Source organism: Dipteris shenzhenensis, chromosome 9 (assembly GCF_047967505.1).
Source record: "Dipteris shenzhenensis isolate YYH24624 ecotype China chromosome 9, Dip_SZ_1.0, whole genome shotgun sequence".
In the NCBI taxonomy this organism is placed as follows: domain Eukaryota; kingdom Viridiplantae; phylum Streptophyta; class Polypodiopsida; order Gleicheniales; family Dipteridaceae; genus Dipteris; species Dipteris shenzhenensis.
This window is the reverse complement of record NC_141604.1, coordinates 11,127,985-11,143,476: the sequence shown is the minus strand read 5'-3', so window position 1 is coordinate 11,143,476 and position 15,492 is coordinate 11,127,985. Positions and strand designations below refer to the sequence as shown.

The 15,492-nt window shown below is 44.0% G+C and overlaps 1 protein-coding gene across 2 annotated transcripts; it reads left to right on the top strand.

Annotated features, from left to right (window-relative positions):
• Positions 1-3,701: 3,701 nt before the first annotated feature.
• LOC147898188 (ankyrin repeat family protein) lies at positions 3,702-6,761 on the top strand. 2 transcript variants are annotated; one of them, XM_087379725.1, is made up of 5 exons: positions 3,729-3,771; positions 3,806-5,507; positions 5,767-5,803; positions 5,922-6,055; positions 6,147-6,761. In XM_087379725.1, exons 2-5 carry the CDS (start codon positions 4,078-4,080, stop codon positions 6,535-6,537), a joined length of 1,992 nt encoding a protein of 663 aa, XP_087235851.1. In that variant the 5' UTR covers positions 3,729-3,771; positions 3,806-4,077; the 3' UTR covers positions 6,538-6,761. The 2 variants fall into 2 exon arrangements, with proteins under 2 accessions (XP_087235850.1, XP_087235851.1); XM_087379724.1 differs by having other exon boundaries at positions 3,702-5,507.
• The last annotated feature ends 8,731 nt before the right edge of the window (positions 6,762-15,492 follow it).

The following is a 15,492-nucleotide window of genomic DNA, read 5'->3' as shown; positions in this document are numbered from 1 at the left end:
TATCAACAATTAGTGCAAGGTATGTTGAAGAATTTTGAACCAAGCTTTGCACACTATCAATTGTTAAAAATAAAGCATTAGATATTGTCACAAAGATGTACCATGGGCTAGTTTAATTGCTTGAATTTAAAAAAAAGTTCTCAAATAAAGAATTCAACAATTGTTTGTACATTAGAGTTGGAAAGAATTGAAGGAGACATTTGAGGACATTTGTGTTAGAAGGATTTGTATCTAAGAAAGCTTGGTTTCTTGCAAAGTGTTTTTTTTTGAAGAAGTTCTTCTATATCCATAGTGCAAACAATTGAATCTTCAAGCAATGAAGATTTCAAAGTACATTGAAAGGCAATTTCTTGATTCAAACATAATGCAAGGAAAATATTTCATGAAAGTACAAGCATACATCATGCATTCGGCTTGAATGCAATGACAAAACTGGAGCTATTGAATGTGAAGCTTCCACTAGGTTTGTGCCCCTAATATGAACTGGAATTTGCCCTCCATTGCATTGCACTATGTTGCCAGTCAAGCTAGCAACTTGCTCAATGTGCAAACTTAAAAAATTCTATTAACCTATTGCATACGCAACAACTCCTTTTCTCTTTTAAAGAATTTCCCAAACACTCTCCCAAGTTATTGTGTACGCAACAACTCCAATCCTTTGAATTTCCCAAAAAACTCTCCCAATCTATTGCATAAGCAACAACTGCAATCCTTTGAGCTTTTTCAAAATTAACAATATTTTTAAAAAATTCCCTAACCTATTGCATCCTCAACAACTTAGAAAGGCATTTCTAATTTTGATTTCAAAAACTCTTTACCAATAATATTATTTATCTATAATATAATATATTAAAAATTATATTAAAATATATTAATTGCCACTTTGATGATGATAATTGCAACAGTTCCCATGACGTTTGAAATACTTAGCTTCCCAAAGTTTATCATCTTAGCAGCCCAAGAGACGTATGTGCAAAGGGAATGATCGGGCAACAAACGAAAGTTTCCTTCAAAAGGTTCTCCCCTAATGATACATGTGGTTAAGACGACCACAATGTTAACTTTTATGGCATCACCATTACAATCTACTATGCTTACACACACTGCGATGGAAGTCGAGCATGTATCCGGTAGTTGAACTTGCACCTCACGTATGTCATGTGTGTTCTACTCTTCAGATCACAGATATGAGTGGTCTCAAATGTGCAAAAAAAACATTTCACATTTTCCTTTGAAAGCATATCATTGTTCAATCAAATATACTTTTTATATTGCTGAACTTTTTAAAACAACAATAAAATAATTGGCACAATTGAATGAGTGTGTAATTCTTCAGATTTCCCGATCTAAAAATTCTATGTCAAAGGAAATTGCATACCATTAAAAGGAAAAGATGTACATTCAAACATGTAGTGGTCATAAAAGCAATGTAGTTTTTACAAAGCATAGAAATTGCAAATCAACTATGGAGATCATCAATCAATGACAATAACATTGTTCATGCCAATTTTGGGTGGAGGCTTCTTGGGTTCTTCATGTGTGGAACTCTTATTCATACTACTATGTTGCACAAGAGAGGTTATGGTGGATTTAAAGCTAACATATTCTGGGTTCTCTCGAAGAAGCTTCTTTACTGATACACAAACAAACAATCTAGTTAAATGACATTTTCTAGAACATACAAAAATAAGGAAAAAGGGTAATGAATTCACCTTGAGCGTAGGCTTCCTGGGCCACTTCCTGGAAGGAGTGCTTCAACGATTGGCACAACGTTTTTTTAATTGTGATCAAAAGGTTTTCTTTTGGAGGCTTGCTTGGACTTCCAAGTACCATTGGGGTTGACTTTCCACTAGGAGGTGAAGCACTCTTCTCAACATAAGAACAAGCTGAGGAGGCAGAGACGCCTAGCAAAATGTAATTTGGTCAAGCAATGGGTCTCAAATACCCACACAAATGAAAAATAGCACCAACCAAGCCTTAGCTGTTTTCAACAGTGTGCGCATTAACAATATAATTGAAAAAAGAAATCGTATGCATGCAACTACAATCGTTTTGGACTACATTCTCATAGTATTCTTGCAACATCTCTCTTATACCATTGCCTATTCTATTACAGTGAGTCAATTAAATTGAAGCTAATCGTTCATAGCAGTTGTGAATGAGGAAGCATCGACTTAATGAACACAAACATAGTGGAGAACTATGCATCTCCAAATGCTTCCCTCAGAAACGAGTTATTATAAAACAAGCTAGCAATGCAAAATATAGCCTTCCACAAAACAGCATGCAAAACATGCTTTCGCCTCACTAATATATCAATAGATGCTGTTGCTTAAGCGACACAAAATATAGACTTCTACAAAACAGCATGCAAAACATGCTTTCACCTCACTAATAAAACAATAGACGTTGCTGCTCGTTGAAATAGAACGCTAGTCGTTTAAACAATAGACGATGAAGCGTCTGCACTAAACCAAGCATGTCCAATTGCTATTGTAGGAATGGCTTAAACTAACAACCGAGGCACGGTAAACATAAGGTCCAACAACATATTTTGGAAAACATGCTTTCGCCTGACAAAGAGAAGAATAGGTCACCCGGTCAGAAGCAAAACAGAGTATCCTTGATAGAGAAGAAGACAAAATGACACAAATCGGTTGGCCTATGCAATAGAACGAGATATGATTTTAATCAACTGCATGCACATACTGTTGATTCCATCAGTCGCCTTCGCTACTTGATCAATGTCTCCAACAACACAATGTTTGGAGCAGACAGGAGTGGCAAGACACTTGACTACATTAGGGCAAACTTTGGCGAGTCTTGCAACAACGGAAAGAAACTACACAAATAAGAACAAAGCTGCAATGAAAAGAAACTACACGAATGAGAACGAAGTTGAAGTAATGAAAGACAAGATTGAAATGAAGAAGAAGAGGAAAACCATGTTTGCTAAGAAACCTTTTACAAACGCTCCACTGTCTGTATCCATGTACTTAGTGGAACCTTCCATTGTACCAACTCTCACGATGTTCAAAAAAGACAGAACAGTACCTATCACTTCGCCCGACTTTGGATGTTTATATAGAAGGTACGAAATTAAATCCGCCAAGCAAGGAATCCGTGATAGGAATGGAAGGAAAATGTTTGCATGAACATTGTCATTGAATTTAATCTTGCAGAAAGATGAAACGCCGAACGGGATTCAAGAACTGCCGCCGAAAAACCTTCTTCCATTGAAGGATGGGAATTAGAACATCCTATCATTCAATGGAGGAACACCAAAGACAAAGCGAGCGGCTGTCTCCATCAAAAGAATGGCAGAAGAAATCACACAAAGCAGAAGAGAAGATCAGAAAGATCCCGCAGCAATCAACCATGCAAATGCCATGCAAAGGCGTTTTAATGGAACCAACAAATGCCATGCAAATACGTCTTAATGGACCCAATAAATAAGCAACACGCGGAGGGGAGAAAAAAGGAGACCACTATGAGTTAGACACATGGGCCAACCAAATTTTTAGCATCCAAATTTTACAAATTCACGATTGTTGGATAGCTGACCAAATACGGCCGAACATACTAACTTTTTTGGCCTGCCCCTTGGGTAGCCTTGGGACAAATTGACAAAATAGCAGTCTTCTATGAATACGGAGCAACCATGTAAATATATATGTCTGGCGGTCGTGAGATCTTTAACTAGCTCAAGCTCATCAATCACTCTACGGCGAAGAACTTTGCATTCCGGAGATAGTTATGGAGTTCGCCCGCGTGTCTGATGTGCCCATGTATGTGGTGTAGACAGGAGAGCAATGAACTTGCAAGGCCTTGCCCATCCTGCATTCTGGATAGTTATTGAAATTGCGTGTTTCGTGTGTGAGAGAGCGAGAGAGAGAGAGAGAGCGCGCGCGCGCGCGAGCGAGAGAGAGAGAGAGATTGTGTGTGTGAGCAGGAGAGCGAGAGAGCGAGAGCGAGCGAGATTGCTCAAAAAGAGACAGAGAGATTGCTCAGAGCTTCCCTTCCAATATATTTCTTTGCATTCAATTCACTTATTGCTTCCACCATACCTAGAGCTTTATGGGCAGTGACGCGCAGCACAACCGTGTTCCGATCGTCGATGGCGACCTTGACAACCTTTTCTACGCGGATGAACCAGAAGAGCCTCCCCTCCCTCGGAAAAAAGTCCCATCTGGGGACATCTACGAGGCTGCCAGAGCAGGAGACGTAGAAAGGCTGAAAATCCTTCTGGAACAAGGAGCTAATGTCAATGTCCGGGATACTTGGGATTCCGTAGCTCTGTATTATGCCTGTCTTGCTGGCCATTTGGATGCCGCGCGCATGCTGATGGAGAGTGGAGCTATTTGTAGCGAGAATACTTTCGACGGTGATCGCTGCCATTACGCAGCTCTGAATTTAAAAGTTCGGAAATTGTTGAAGGCCTTCGAAGCAAGACCTCCTCCACTCGACCCTTTGCCTAAGTCTCTGCGCGAGCTTTTTCTCATCTCGAAATCAAATTCGAGATACTTGGAGGGTCATTCCAGTGCAGGCGACGATGACACAGGCACTAACGCATTGGATCATGGAACATTGCCGTCACCCGTTTCTGCTTGGGACTCGTTGGGAGTTACCGGGCCCGACTTCAATCCTGATATTACATTCTATGTCGATGGGCTACCCATTGAAGCGCATCGGGCCATTCTGGTCGCTCGGTCACCCTTCTTTAAGAAAAAGTTCGAGAAGGACTGGAAAAATAAAAAGGAAGTTCGGTTTTCAAATAGGAAACTTACCTATTCTGCTCTTTTTAGTCTCATACATTTTTTCTACACAGACAGACTGGATGTAGCAGTTGAGGACATGGAAGATTTGTCAAAAATATGCAAGGTTTGTGGGTGTGTAGGGCTTCGGAAGGCTGTTGAGAGGGAGCTTGCACATCAAAAATATGCAGAATACAAGCATTTAAGGGATGTAGACGATTCTCAAAAGCGTTTCATTCTGCAAGGATCGTCTTTACCTGAGGAAGAGAGATCGCCTGCAGCTATGCGGCAACTTCTTAACTTAACGCTTATGATGTCAAAGAAAGGATTTATTGGGAAAGACACGGGGGAGACTACCGGAAGGGTAAGATATAGTAAGGCAGATATGTCCTCCAAGGTGTTGGGTTGGGGGGAGGAAATTGGGCAGATGGGCAATTCTCTTGACAGAAATGCAAATGGCAAGTTTCAATGGAGAGGAGACTGTGTAGATGGAGCAGATGTATGTTCCATGCCTGACTTGTCAACTGCACAGGAAGACCATGCTGATGTATGCTTTGTTGTGGATGGAACAGTATTTAGAAGCCATCAGGCGATATTGGCTGCAAGGTCTGATTACTTTAGAACAAGGTTTTCAAGAATGAAAGGTTTTCGAGAGGGCGAGGTGGATGTAGTTGAAACGTTTAGTGGTGCACTCCCTGTTCTCCAAGAGCAGGATCTAAGTTCAGAAACATTCGAAAAATTGCTAGAGTATATGTAAGTAACAATTCTGAGACAGTACAGGCTTGATGTGTTTCTTATTGTTCTGTTCTTTAATGCCAGCTGTAGTTGACTCAAAGAGGCTGCCATTATCCATTAGCCTGACAAGGACCAGGATATCTGAATTGCTTGTCTTATTTGCTTGTCACATTTAGGAGGAGAAACAGTCTCTGGCTGAATGTGTAGTCTTCTATAATGGACAGGGATCATAAGTTTGCCCTTTTGCTCACTGTCCAAATCTCTTTTTGGGTCACAGGTACACGGATCAAGTGTTGAAACTGGATCCTAACCAGGTATGCGTGGTGATTGACCTCTCTATGCTATTCTTTAGCACAATTTTTAAGGATGCAGTTGCTGATATGCTTCTTAGGTGAATGATACATGTAATCCATCGTTTGTCTGATGTTTCAGGCTGAGGAGATGTTTGACGCTGCTTCCAGATATCTATTGTTTCCCTTAAAGAGAGTTGTTGCAGAAACTTTGCTGCCTCAGTTAGAGACAGCAACACCTGCAGAGTTATGCCAATGGCTGCTTCTTGCTGACATGTAAGTTGTTTTTCTATAAACAATTTTACAAATTGAAAGCAGTTGATGGTGGTGCGACAATAATGTTGTGAGGTGGTGTGTGTTATGTCAGGTATGGAGTTTGGAAATTGAGAGAGTACTGCCTTGATGCCATAGCTGCCAATTTCGAGGTTTTTGCTGCAACAAGAGAGTTTCGGAGGATGTTGTGCACACTGCCGCCACCTTCAGGTGATTTATCTCAACGTACAAGTGCACCAAGTGCTCCAGGAGGAGAGGGCAAGGCAAATCAGGGAAATGTTCTTGATGATCTACGTGAGAAATGGCTCGAGGCTGAGGGAGCAGAGCTTGATAAGCGAGATGAGAGTGCCCTCCAATTTGACAAAAGGTTGGAACTGCTTGTTCTTGCCGCTGATAGTGAAGAGTACGATGACCACGCTCCTTTTGAATCTTCCATTGATAAAGCAGATCCAAGAGATGTTAGTGTTGCATCAATCAAGCTGTAACCATTCTCTGGATCTGATCTATGGCTTCTTCTGTTAGCTCTGAGCCATCTCAGGAAAGTGTGTATTTTATCATTGAGTTTTGTTTGAATTTGGAGAAGGGAAAGAAGCTTTAGCAATGGTTTACATTATTTTTCTTGCCATGCCAATGTCATAGCTTCCTTTCGCTGAGCATCAGAATATGTTGAGACTTAAGAGGGCAACTTATGCTTATCTTTTCTTCTCCATTCTTGTCTTCATATTTCAATGTTTCTTGGTTTTCGTTATTCAAAAATTTGTACTGAGGAGGTATAGTTTTTCTCTGGGTAGCCATGCAGAACCAGTGGCATTTTTTGAAAGTGCCCTGTGAGTAACCATGGGGGATCAGGAACGACGGCTTAAGAAATCAATCCTACTGCGGAGAAGCGGCGCTCAATTTAGTTGGGAGCTTGATAACTGGCATGCATGCGTAGACTGGCTAAGCAGGTTGCTTTGCTCGGGACATGTATGAACTAGGCTGACCTTGCAGGTTGATTGGAGCTTACTGGTAGGTTAGCTAGGCTATATAAGGGGAGGCATTGATGCCTGCTGTACCCTTAGGTGGTCTGGGAAAGGGAAGCATTGATAATGGGATATCTCAGGGTAAGGGTGCGTAGCTAATTATAGAGGGCGGTGCCTAAGCGTTCTTGCCATCTGAGGGCTATTATATGGAATTATTCTTTGATATGGCGGGCCGAGGTACTGCCTCGGAAATGATATCAAACACCACTTTGGTAGAACAATTGTTAATTGGTTCAGCAGTTGATCTTGATAAGATGGGATTAGTTTGTCAGGTTTAGTCCCCTGGTATGGGCTTGGAGGCTAGTTCTAGTCATTATTATTTCCTTTGGAACTAAGTCAAGTCTTATAACATCAGTTGAGGTTTAGGGTTAGCCTCGCTTGTACTCTCATTTCATCTTGTACTTTTTGCACTTGAGTGCTACTGCAATACATCAGTTCAGTTCGACTGCTGGCTGCCTCCTTGCTCCCTTGCTCTACGCATCCCTTCAGTGGTATCAGAGCAGGGTCTCGCTGCTATCCAGCCCCCGTCTGCATCTGTTGCCCTCGCCTGCTTTTGCCATAACTTTTTCAGTCTATCTGCTGCTCAGGTAGCCGTGTCCATCAAAGCCCTGCTCTACTGCTACTTCGCTGCCACCAACTGCTGCTGCTGCTGGTCGGCAGGTTGTCAGCCTCTGCTGTCCTGCCATAGCCTCTCCAGCTCGTCGCCATTTGCTCTCTGGAGCCTCTCCTCCCTGCTGCCATAGTTCTTGCTGTTGGCCCTTTTTCTATAGGCTGCCGTCTCCTCTGCAGCCTAGTAGCTGACTCTTTGCTGCAGCTCCTTGCTGCAGGGGCAGTCTTGTTCTGGGCGAGGCCTCAGCCCTGGTAGAAGCCTTCTGAAGGCCGCAGCCCTGGTGTGAGCTCTCTACTGGTTGCTGCTGTTTACTATCACTTTGGAGCCTTCTGAAAGGAGCTGTGCAGTCACCATTTCTTGGAGTGGACTTTTACTTCAGTTTGGGTTTCTATGCAGAGGAATTTGAATTCTGCATTTTGTTGCATTTACTACACAGGCTGTGCAAGTTTTTCTGCTAAGAAGTTGGGCCTACTTTGCCCTATTGTCTGGCACTTTTGCCCTTTGCTAACTGGGGCTTTTGCTTCCTTGGTTTTTTGCATCAGGCCCTTGTGCCTCGGGGTCCAATTCCAGCTTGTTTAGTTGCAGCATCATGCAGGAAGCAAGTTCAGTTATTGTGCAGGCAGTTTTTCTTTGAGCTTGGATTAGTGAGATCTTTTCTTTGGGGATTGGTGCATTTGTGCCTTAGCTGCGAATCTCTTTGGGATGCTTGCTCTTGAACACAAGCTTGATGGCACCAACTACCCCATGTGGTCACACATGATGCATTATGTATTGGTGGTCAAGAATATATTATTGCAGGTTTTGAGGTGAGACCTCTGCCACAGGTATCCACTACTGCACTTGTCACTTCAAGTGGTGGAATTGCTGCTGAAACTTCAGTATATGTCCCAAGAGTTTTTCTGTTTCTGTTTTTTCAGCATCTCATGCTATCATATACCAATGTACTATGCCATACACCACACCAAAATGGTGTTGTGGAACACGAGATGGAGATGGCACAGTGCATTATGAAGGGTAAGTCTTTGCCCAACAAATTCTGGTTGTGTGTGCAAATAATGTCTTGAATAGGTCACCCACTAATGCATTGAAGACTATTACTCCTTATGAGGGTCGGACAGTTCGTAAGCTGTTCATCTCACACATGAGCGTGCTTGGATGCCTTGCATATGCACATGTTTCCCTCTCAGTTACAGCATAATCTTGAGGATAATGCACTTTAATGCATCGTTAATGATGGTAATATTGTTGATTCTTCATCTTTCGTCACTACTGCTCCTTTACCTCCAACTCAGGAATAGTCTAGGTGGAATGGCAGAGATGCTCAAGCTCATGCTTTGATTGCATTGTTTGTTAACAAAGTTATAATCCACTTACATCAGTTCTTGCAGAACAACAAAGGATACTTATGATAAAGTTGGCCTCTCTATATCAAATCTACAATGAAGCAAGAGTTGCATGTTAGAAATCAACCAACAGAGGGTACGCACAGCGGAAGACTGATAGAATAGCCCAGGAGCTCACACAGTGTGTGGTGTGGGTGGAAGCACAAACTTCCTTACTTGATGCGCTTCACATACATGTGTGTGCAAACTAGCAAATAGACAGTGATCCAAGCTAGATATAGAATCCACCAAAACAATATAGTTCTGTCCAAAGCTATGGACACAATACACAAGACAAATGCAGAGTTCCACCAAATCGTGGTCCTTTGATCTTACCAAAAGGTTCTCCTACTATCTGCCTGGTACCTCTAGATCTCTGAGCCCACGTGCTCCACCTCGAGCTTATGTAGGCTCTCATCTCAACACCTTACTGCCCTAGTACACAGCCTCCAATGAAGGAGGCAGGGGCAGATTGGAGGAAGGGGGATAGGATTGGTGGAAAGAAGAGTGAGAAGGAGTGAGAAGTGAGAAAAGGGGAAGAGGGGGAGGAGGGGAGGAGAGAGAGAGAAGGGTGAGGGGAAGAGAGAGATTGGGAGAGGTAGTGAAGGCAGCACGTAGGAGGAAGGAGGTGGGAGATAAGATTAGATGTCACATTAAAAAAAGTGTACAATAAGGGGTGGATGGGGACTTATATAGTCCCTCCATATTTCCCACTGTAGAAAAGGGGTAGGGGCAGATTTAGAGAAAGGGGGATAGACTAGCAGAAGGGGGGAGAGATAAGGGAAGAAGGGAGGAGAAGGGGTAGGAGAGAGAGAATGAGGGGGTTGTGGGAAAGAGAGGGAGAGATTGAGAGGGAGTAGGGGAGAGAGAGAGAGAGAGAGAGAGAGAGAGAGAGAGAGTGAGCGTAGGCAGGAAGGAGGAAGGGAGAGTAGATAGGATTAGGTGTCACATCAAAAAGTACATAGTAGGGGGTCCACTTATATAGTCCCTCCACATTTCCCCTCTAAAGGGCCTCTAACTTGGCCTCTTTTTCCCCTTCATTACAGCCATCCCTTCCCATAGAATTTTGCCCTCAAAATTTCATATGCGGGCTGTTAAATAGGTGCAGCAAACAGCAAATAATAATCAGCCCAGTAGGAGATAGGGGTTGTCCTGGACAATGCTCTCTGGCTGCCATGAGTTCTCATCCTTAGGGAGTCCTTGCCACTTGATAAGATACTCGGTGTAGACTTTGTTTCGGAGTACGTGATCCCTGAAACCCATGATGCGCTCCGGAACATAGAGTATGTGGCCCTCCTCATCCATAGGTGGTAGCTTAGGAAGGACTTGGACATGCTGTCTGACATGTGGCTTCAGCAAGGACACATGGAAAACATTATGAATCCTGGAGGTCCTGGGTAGCTCCAACTCATACACCATCTTGCCAACTTTGCGGATGATCCTGTAGGGACGGTAATACCTGTGAGCAAGCTTCGTGTTGGTGTTACCCTTCAGCAAGGCATAACGGTTCTTATGGAGGCGTAAGTGCACATGATCCCCTTCTTCAAAAGACAGATACCTCTTGTGTTCATCCGCATAATTCTTCTACTTGGCTTGGGCATCCTGCATATTCTTTTTAGCCAATTGCAAAAGGGCATCCATACTCTCCAAGTCATTTCTTACTTGCCATGTCTGCAACTAAAGATGGCATACCCATTGTGCATCCATACATAGCCTCGAACGGGCTCATGCCAATAGAGATGTGCTTGGTACTGTTGTAACAAAATTCAGCAAGTGCCAACCACTTATCCCAAGACTTTTGTGTGTCATGACAGAAATGCCTCAAATACTCCTCCAGCCATTTGTTCACCCTTTTTGACTGTTCATCCGTCTCAGGGTGGTAAGCAGTGCTAGGTGTAAGAGAAGTACCCACTGCTGTAAATAATTCCTGCCAAAAGTGACCCATAAATTTTGCATCTCTGTCGTTGACATCTCCTGAGGGAAACCATGATGCTTAAAAATATGCTCGATGAAGTGCCAAGCAACCTGTGATGTTGAATAACGGGTCTTAGTGGGTATGAAATGGGCCTGCTTTGTCATTCTGTCAACCACCACAAAAATGCTATCCCATCCCCGTTCTGTGGAAGGCAACCCTGTGATGAAATCCATAGCAATGTGAGTCCATTTGCCTTCTGGAATAGGTAATGGTTGTAGGAGACCCGCGGGTAACCGGCTGTCCACTTTATTTTGCTGGCAGGGCAAACATTCACTGACAAATTTAACTACATCCCGCCACAAGCTTAAAGAGAAACGATAGGGTTTACAGTGGAACGATAAAAAATAGACGATACTCAGACACAACTGAAGAACAGAACTTAGAAAACATAGTGCCTGTCGGTAATATGAAAAACTGAATACAAGAACCTCAAGCCGTCGTGTCTCAAGGACCGTGGCTGAGGCGAATCAGAAAGATGATTCCATGTAGAGAAACGGTAGAAAAGATAGCAGCAGAGGGAGCGAAACGCAGTCCTCCGTGTAGCTCGATGATGACGAAGATGATGAAGGGCTGGAGCTGCCCTAGGAAATGGCTGAAAACAGCATGCTCTGAGGAAGGAACCTTCAGGCTATCTGGAATAGCAACATGATGAAAAAGGAGCTCATCTGGCTGTAGATTTGGAGGTGTATGTGCAGCAGAGGATGAGGAGATGTGGAAGCTTGTTGGCAGCAGTCAGGAGCAGATCTGGAGCAGGAGCTGGAGGTCCAGGGCTAGATCTGGAGGAGAGGAATAGAGAGACAGGCTTAATAGCCAGTTCTGGAGCAGGAGGGGCTGCAGCAAAGGATGGAGGCTGTGAGGAGCAGCTGCAGGTCCAGTCGCTGAGAGTGAGGGGGTAGGGAGTCTTTTATAGGCCTGACCCAGGAGGTCGGCCATCTGGTCGGTGGGCTGGCCAGCTGGTCGGCCAGTTTTGGCCTTTCTGGCCACTTGTTTGGCCCTGCTGGCTGTCCTTTTGGCTGGCCTGTTTGGTGCCTTTTGTGCCTTTGGCTGGCCTTAATGCCCCTAAAATAGGGATTGCTGATAGGTGGTATGTTTGCCCCTAAAGTGGGGATTGTAGTTGCTTAACAAAGCCATCCTAGATAAAGCTCTGTTTGACCTTTTCATATGTCTTAGTAATACCCGCATGTCTTGCCAAAGGAGATGAGTGCATTTCCTGTAAGACCAGCAGTCTGTACTTTGAATCTGGCACCAAATAAATTCTGTCCTTGCACCACAACAGCCCATTATGCAGCTTAAATTCAGCATGCCCTTGGCTCGATGGCCTCTGTAACTCCACAAATATGGAAGCTGCCTTAGAATCCTGCATGTATTCTTCCTGAATACCATGAATCCACTCCTGGTAGATGGTAGAAATGGCAGACAAACTACAAGCCCACATACGGGATAAGGCATCTGCAACCATGTTTTCTTTCCCTTTCCTGTACTCGATGTCGAAATCATAAGACTGAACCTTAGCCAGCCACCTCTTCTGCTTCATTGACAAGTTGGGCTACATAAGGAAATACGTGAGTGTCCTATGATCTGTCTTGACCTTGATTTTGCTACCATACAGGTAGTGGTGCCATTTTTCGAAAGCATGGAGGATAGCCAACATTTCCTGATCATACACATGATAATCTAGTTCCTTGGCATCCAATTTCCTGCTTTCAAAAGCAATTACCCTGTGTTCCTGTCTTAGCACAACCCTTAATCCTTTGTCACTGGCATCTGCCTCCACAATGAAAGTACGTGAAAAATCAGGGCATACCAACACAGGAGCATGAGTGAGGGAAAATTTCACGTCTTCAAAGCTGCGTTGTGCATCTGTAGACCACATAAAAGCATCCTTCCTCAAAAGGTCAGACATCAGAGGGGCTGCCCTCTTGGCAAACTTGCGAATAAAGCATCTATAGAAGGAAGCAAGGCCTAGGAATCCCCTCAACTGAGTAGGGTTGCGTGGCTGCGGCCAATCCTCAATGCATTTCACCTTTGCAGGATCCACTCGAATGCCATCCTTGCTCACAATGTGACCAAGATACTCAACCTCTTGTGCCATAAAAGTGCATTTGATGGCTTTAGCATAAAGCTGATGCAACCTCAAAATTTCCAGCACTTGTTTGACATGTCTGATGTGCTCCTGCTTATCCTTGCTGTAAATGAGGATGTCATCAAAAAATACCAGCACATATTTGAAAAGGAGAGGCTGCAAAATCTTGTTCATGAGTGCCTGGAAAGTAGCTGGTGCATTGGTCAATCCAAAAGGCATCACTTTGAACTCATATAGTCCCCTCTCTGTGCAAAAGGCTGTCTTGTGCTCATCCCCAGCTTTCATTCTAATCTGATGATAGCCGGACCTCAAAGCAATCTTAGTGAAAAACTGAGCACCCTTGAGTTCATCCAACAGGTCATCTATCTTGGGAATTGGAAACCTGTTTTTGATGGTGACCTTATTCAAGTCTCTGTAGTCAATGCACATACGGTAAGAACCATCCTTCTTTTTCACCAGGAGTACAGGGGATGCAAAAGGAGAAGTGCTATGAGTGATGAAACTCTTTTGAAGTAAGTCCCTCACTTGAGTTGCCACTTCTTCCTGTTCTACCTTAGAGAGTCGGTATGGGGCCTTATTGATTGGCTTACTGCCAGGTTCCAGGACTATGGCATGGTCTACATCTCTTCTCGGAGGCAACTGTGATGGCAAATCAGCAAACACATCCGCAAACTCTGAGAGCAATCTCTGCATATCACAATCATCAACACGGGGAGTGCCACCCTCTTTAGTTACTGACACATTTAATGCATATATGGCGCTGCCCCTCTTGAGCTCTCTGGCCAATTGCCTTGCTGAAATGACCTGCAATTTAGGAGCTGTAATACCATGCAATGTGACTGATCCATCCTTGTGGACAAAGCTGAGGGTTAAGGCATTGAAATCCATGCTGACTTTTCCCAGTGATTGCAACCAATCACAGCCTAGGACAACATCTATTGGGCCCATGTCAATTGCCAAGAGATCACCTGCAAAAGTATAGTCATCAAAGAACTTAATCCTTGCATCTTGGCAACAAGATCTACTGATCATATGCTGTCCATTGGCCACTTCTACTCTCAGCCCATGGTCTATCTTAGTAGCAATCAGTCCAACCCCCTGTAAGGTCTTGCAGTTAACAAAACTGTGGGTGCTACTGCTGTCCACCAACACATGCACAATCCTGCCATTAATCATCCCTGTTAATCTGACAGTATCAGCGCTTTTGGCACCCATCAAGGCATGCATGGAAATAGTATAAAGTGTTGGCTGGGCATCCCAATAAACCTCATCCTCGTTCACGGGAGCATTACCACGTGCATAAAAAGGTACTGCATCCTGATGCTCCACAGAAAAGAGTGTTGGCCTACGGCCTCTCATGCCACCAGTGGGCAGAATCTCATACGAATGCGAAGCATGAGTGTCATGTGCAGTAGCACCACGAGGATCAAAAGGAAAGTTGTGCCCTTCGTGGCTCCAATGTCAGGAACCTCATCTGCGTCATGTGTATTTGCCATCTCATCTTGAGACGTATCCAAAGAGCCTGGGGCATCAAACAATTCCTCGTCATCTGAGAGGTCAATGATCATGCCGAGTTTGGCAGTACCATTGTTGCGCATCTTGCACACATTCCTGTGCTCAGGATTCCATTTCTCGCCACATTTAAAACATAAGTTGGCCTTCTATCTACTGTCCATTATTGCCCGTGTAATGCTGTTTTATGTCAGCCTGCTCATTTCCAGCAGTAGGCTGCCTCCAGGCTTGGCATGTTCCTGGATTCATCTAGGTGTATGCCTCCAGGCTTGGCATCAGGATGCTTGTAAGGCCTAGCATACGGCATCTTACTACCCGAGATAGTAGGAAAGCGAGGAAATGGTGCTGCTGCAGATTTCTTGTCAGTCCACTCAGCAAACTTAGGCTTCAACTCAGTGTCATACCCCGTAGCATGCGAGCTGCCCATGGCATTTCTGTGCTTGCCAGCATATTTAGGCTCGAATACTTCTGCAAGCTGAGCTGCCCTCTGAATTTACTTCTGCAAGCTGAGCTACCCTCTCAATTGTTTATGTGCCTTCACATCTGCAGCGAGAGAAGAACTCAACCCATGGATGAAACGCAGCAGCTTTCCCTTTTCCGATACGTCCTGCACAAACAGGGAAAGCCTCCAAAAGCGTTGCAAGTACTCTTGGACTGTACCTGTCTGTGACAAGGCATAAAATTCAGCCAAGTATTGATCCAATACAAGTGGAGATACAAATGTAGTGACCAACAATTCTTTGAAACCCCTCCAAGTGGTTGGTTTATGAGGCGAATCCTTCATGTATTGCCACCATGTGTGGGCATAGTCCTGCATATGCATACCTGCAAAAATGATGCGCTCCTCCTCAGACTT

Excerpts from the sequence above, each read along its gene's own strand:
- LOC147898188 (XM_087379724.1), top strand. The coding sequence starts at position 4,078 with ATGGGCAGTGACGCGCAGCACAACCGTGTTCCGATCGTCGATGGCGAC. Across the intron at positions 5,508-5,766 it reads GAAAAATTGCTAGAGTATAT|GTACACGGATCAAGTGTTGA; the intron begins GTAAGTAACAAT and ends TTTGGGTCACAG. Across the intron at positions 5,804-5,921 it reads TGAAACTGGATCCTAACCAG|GCTGAGGAGATGTTTGACGC; the intron begins GTATGCGTGGTG and ends CTGATGTTTCAG.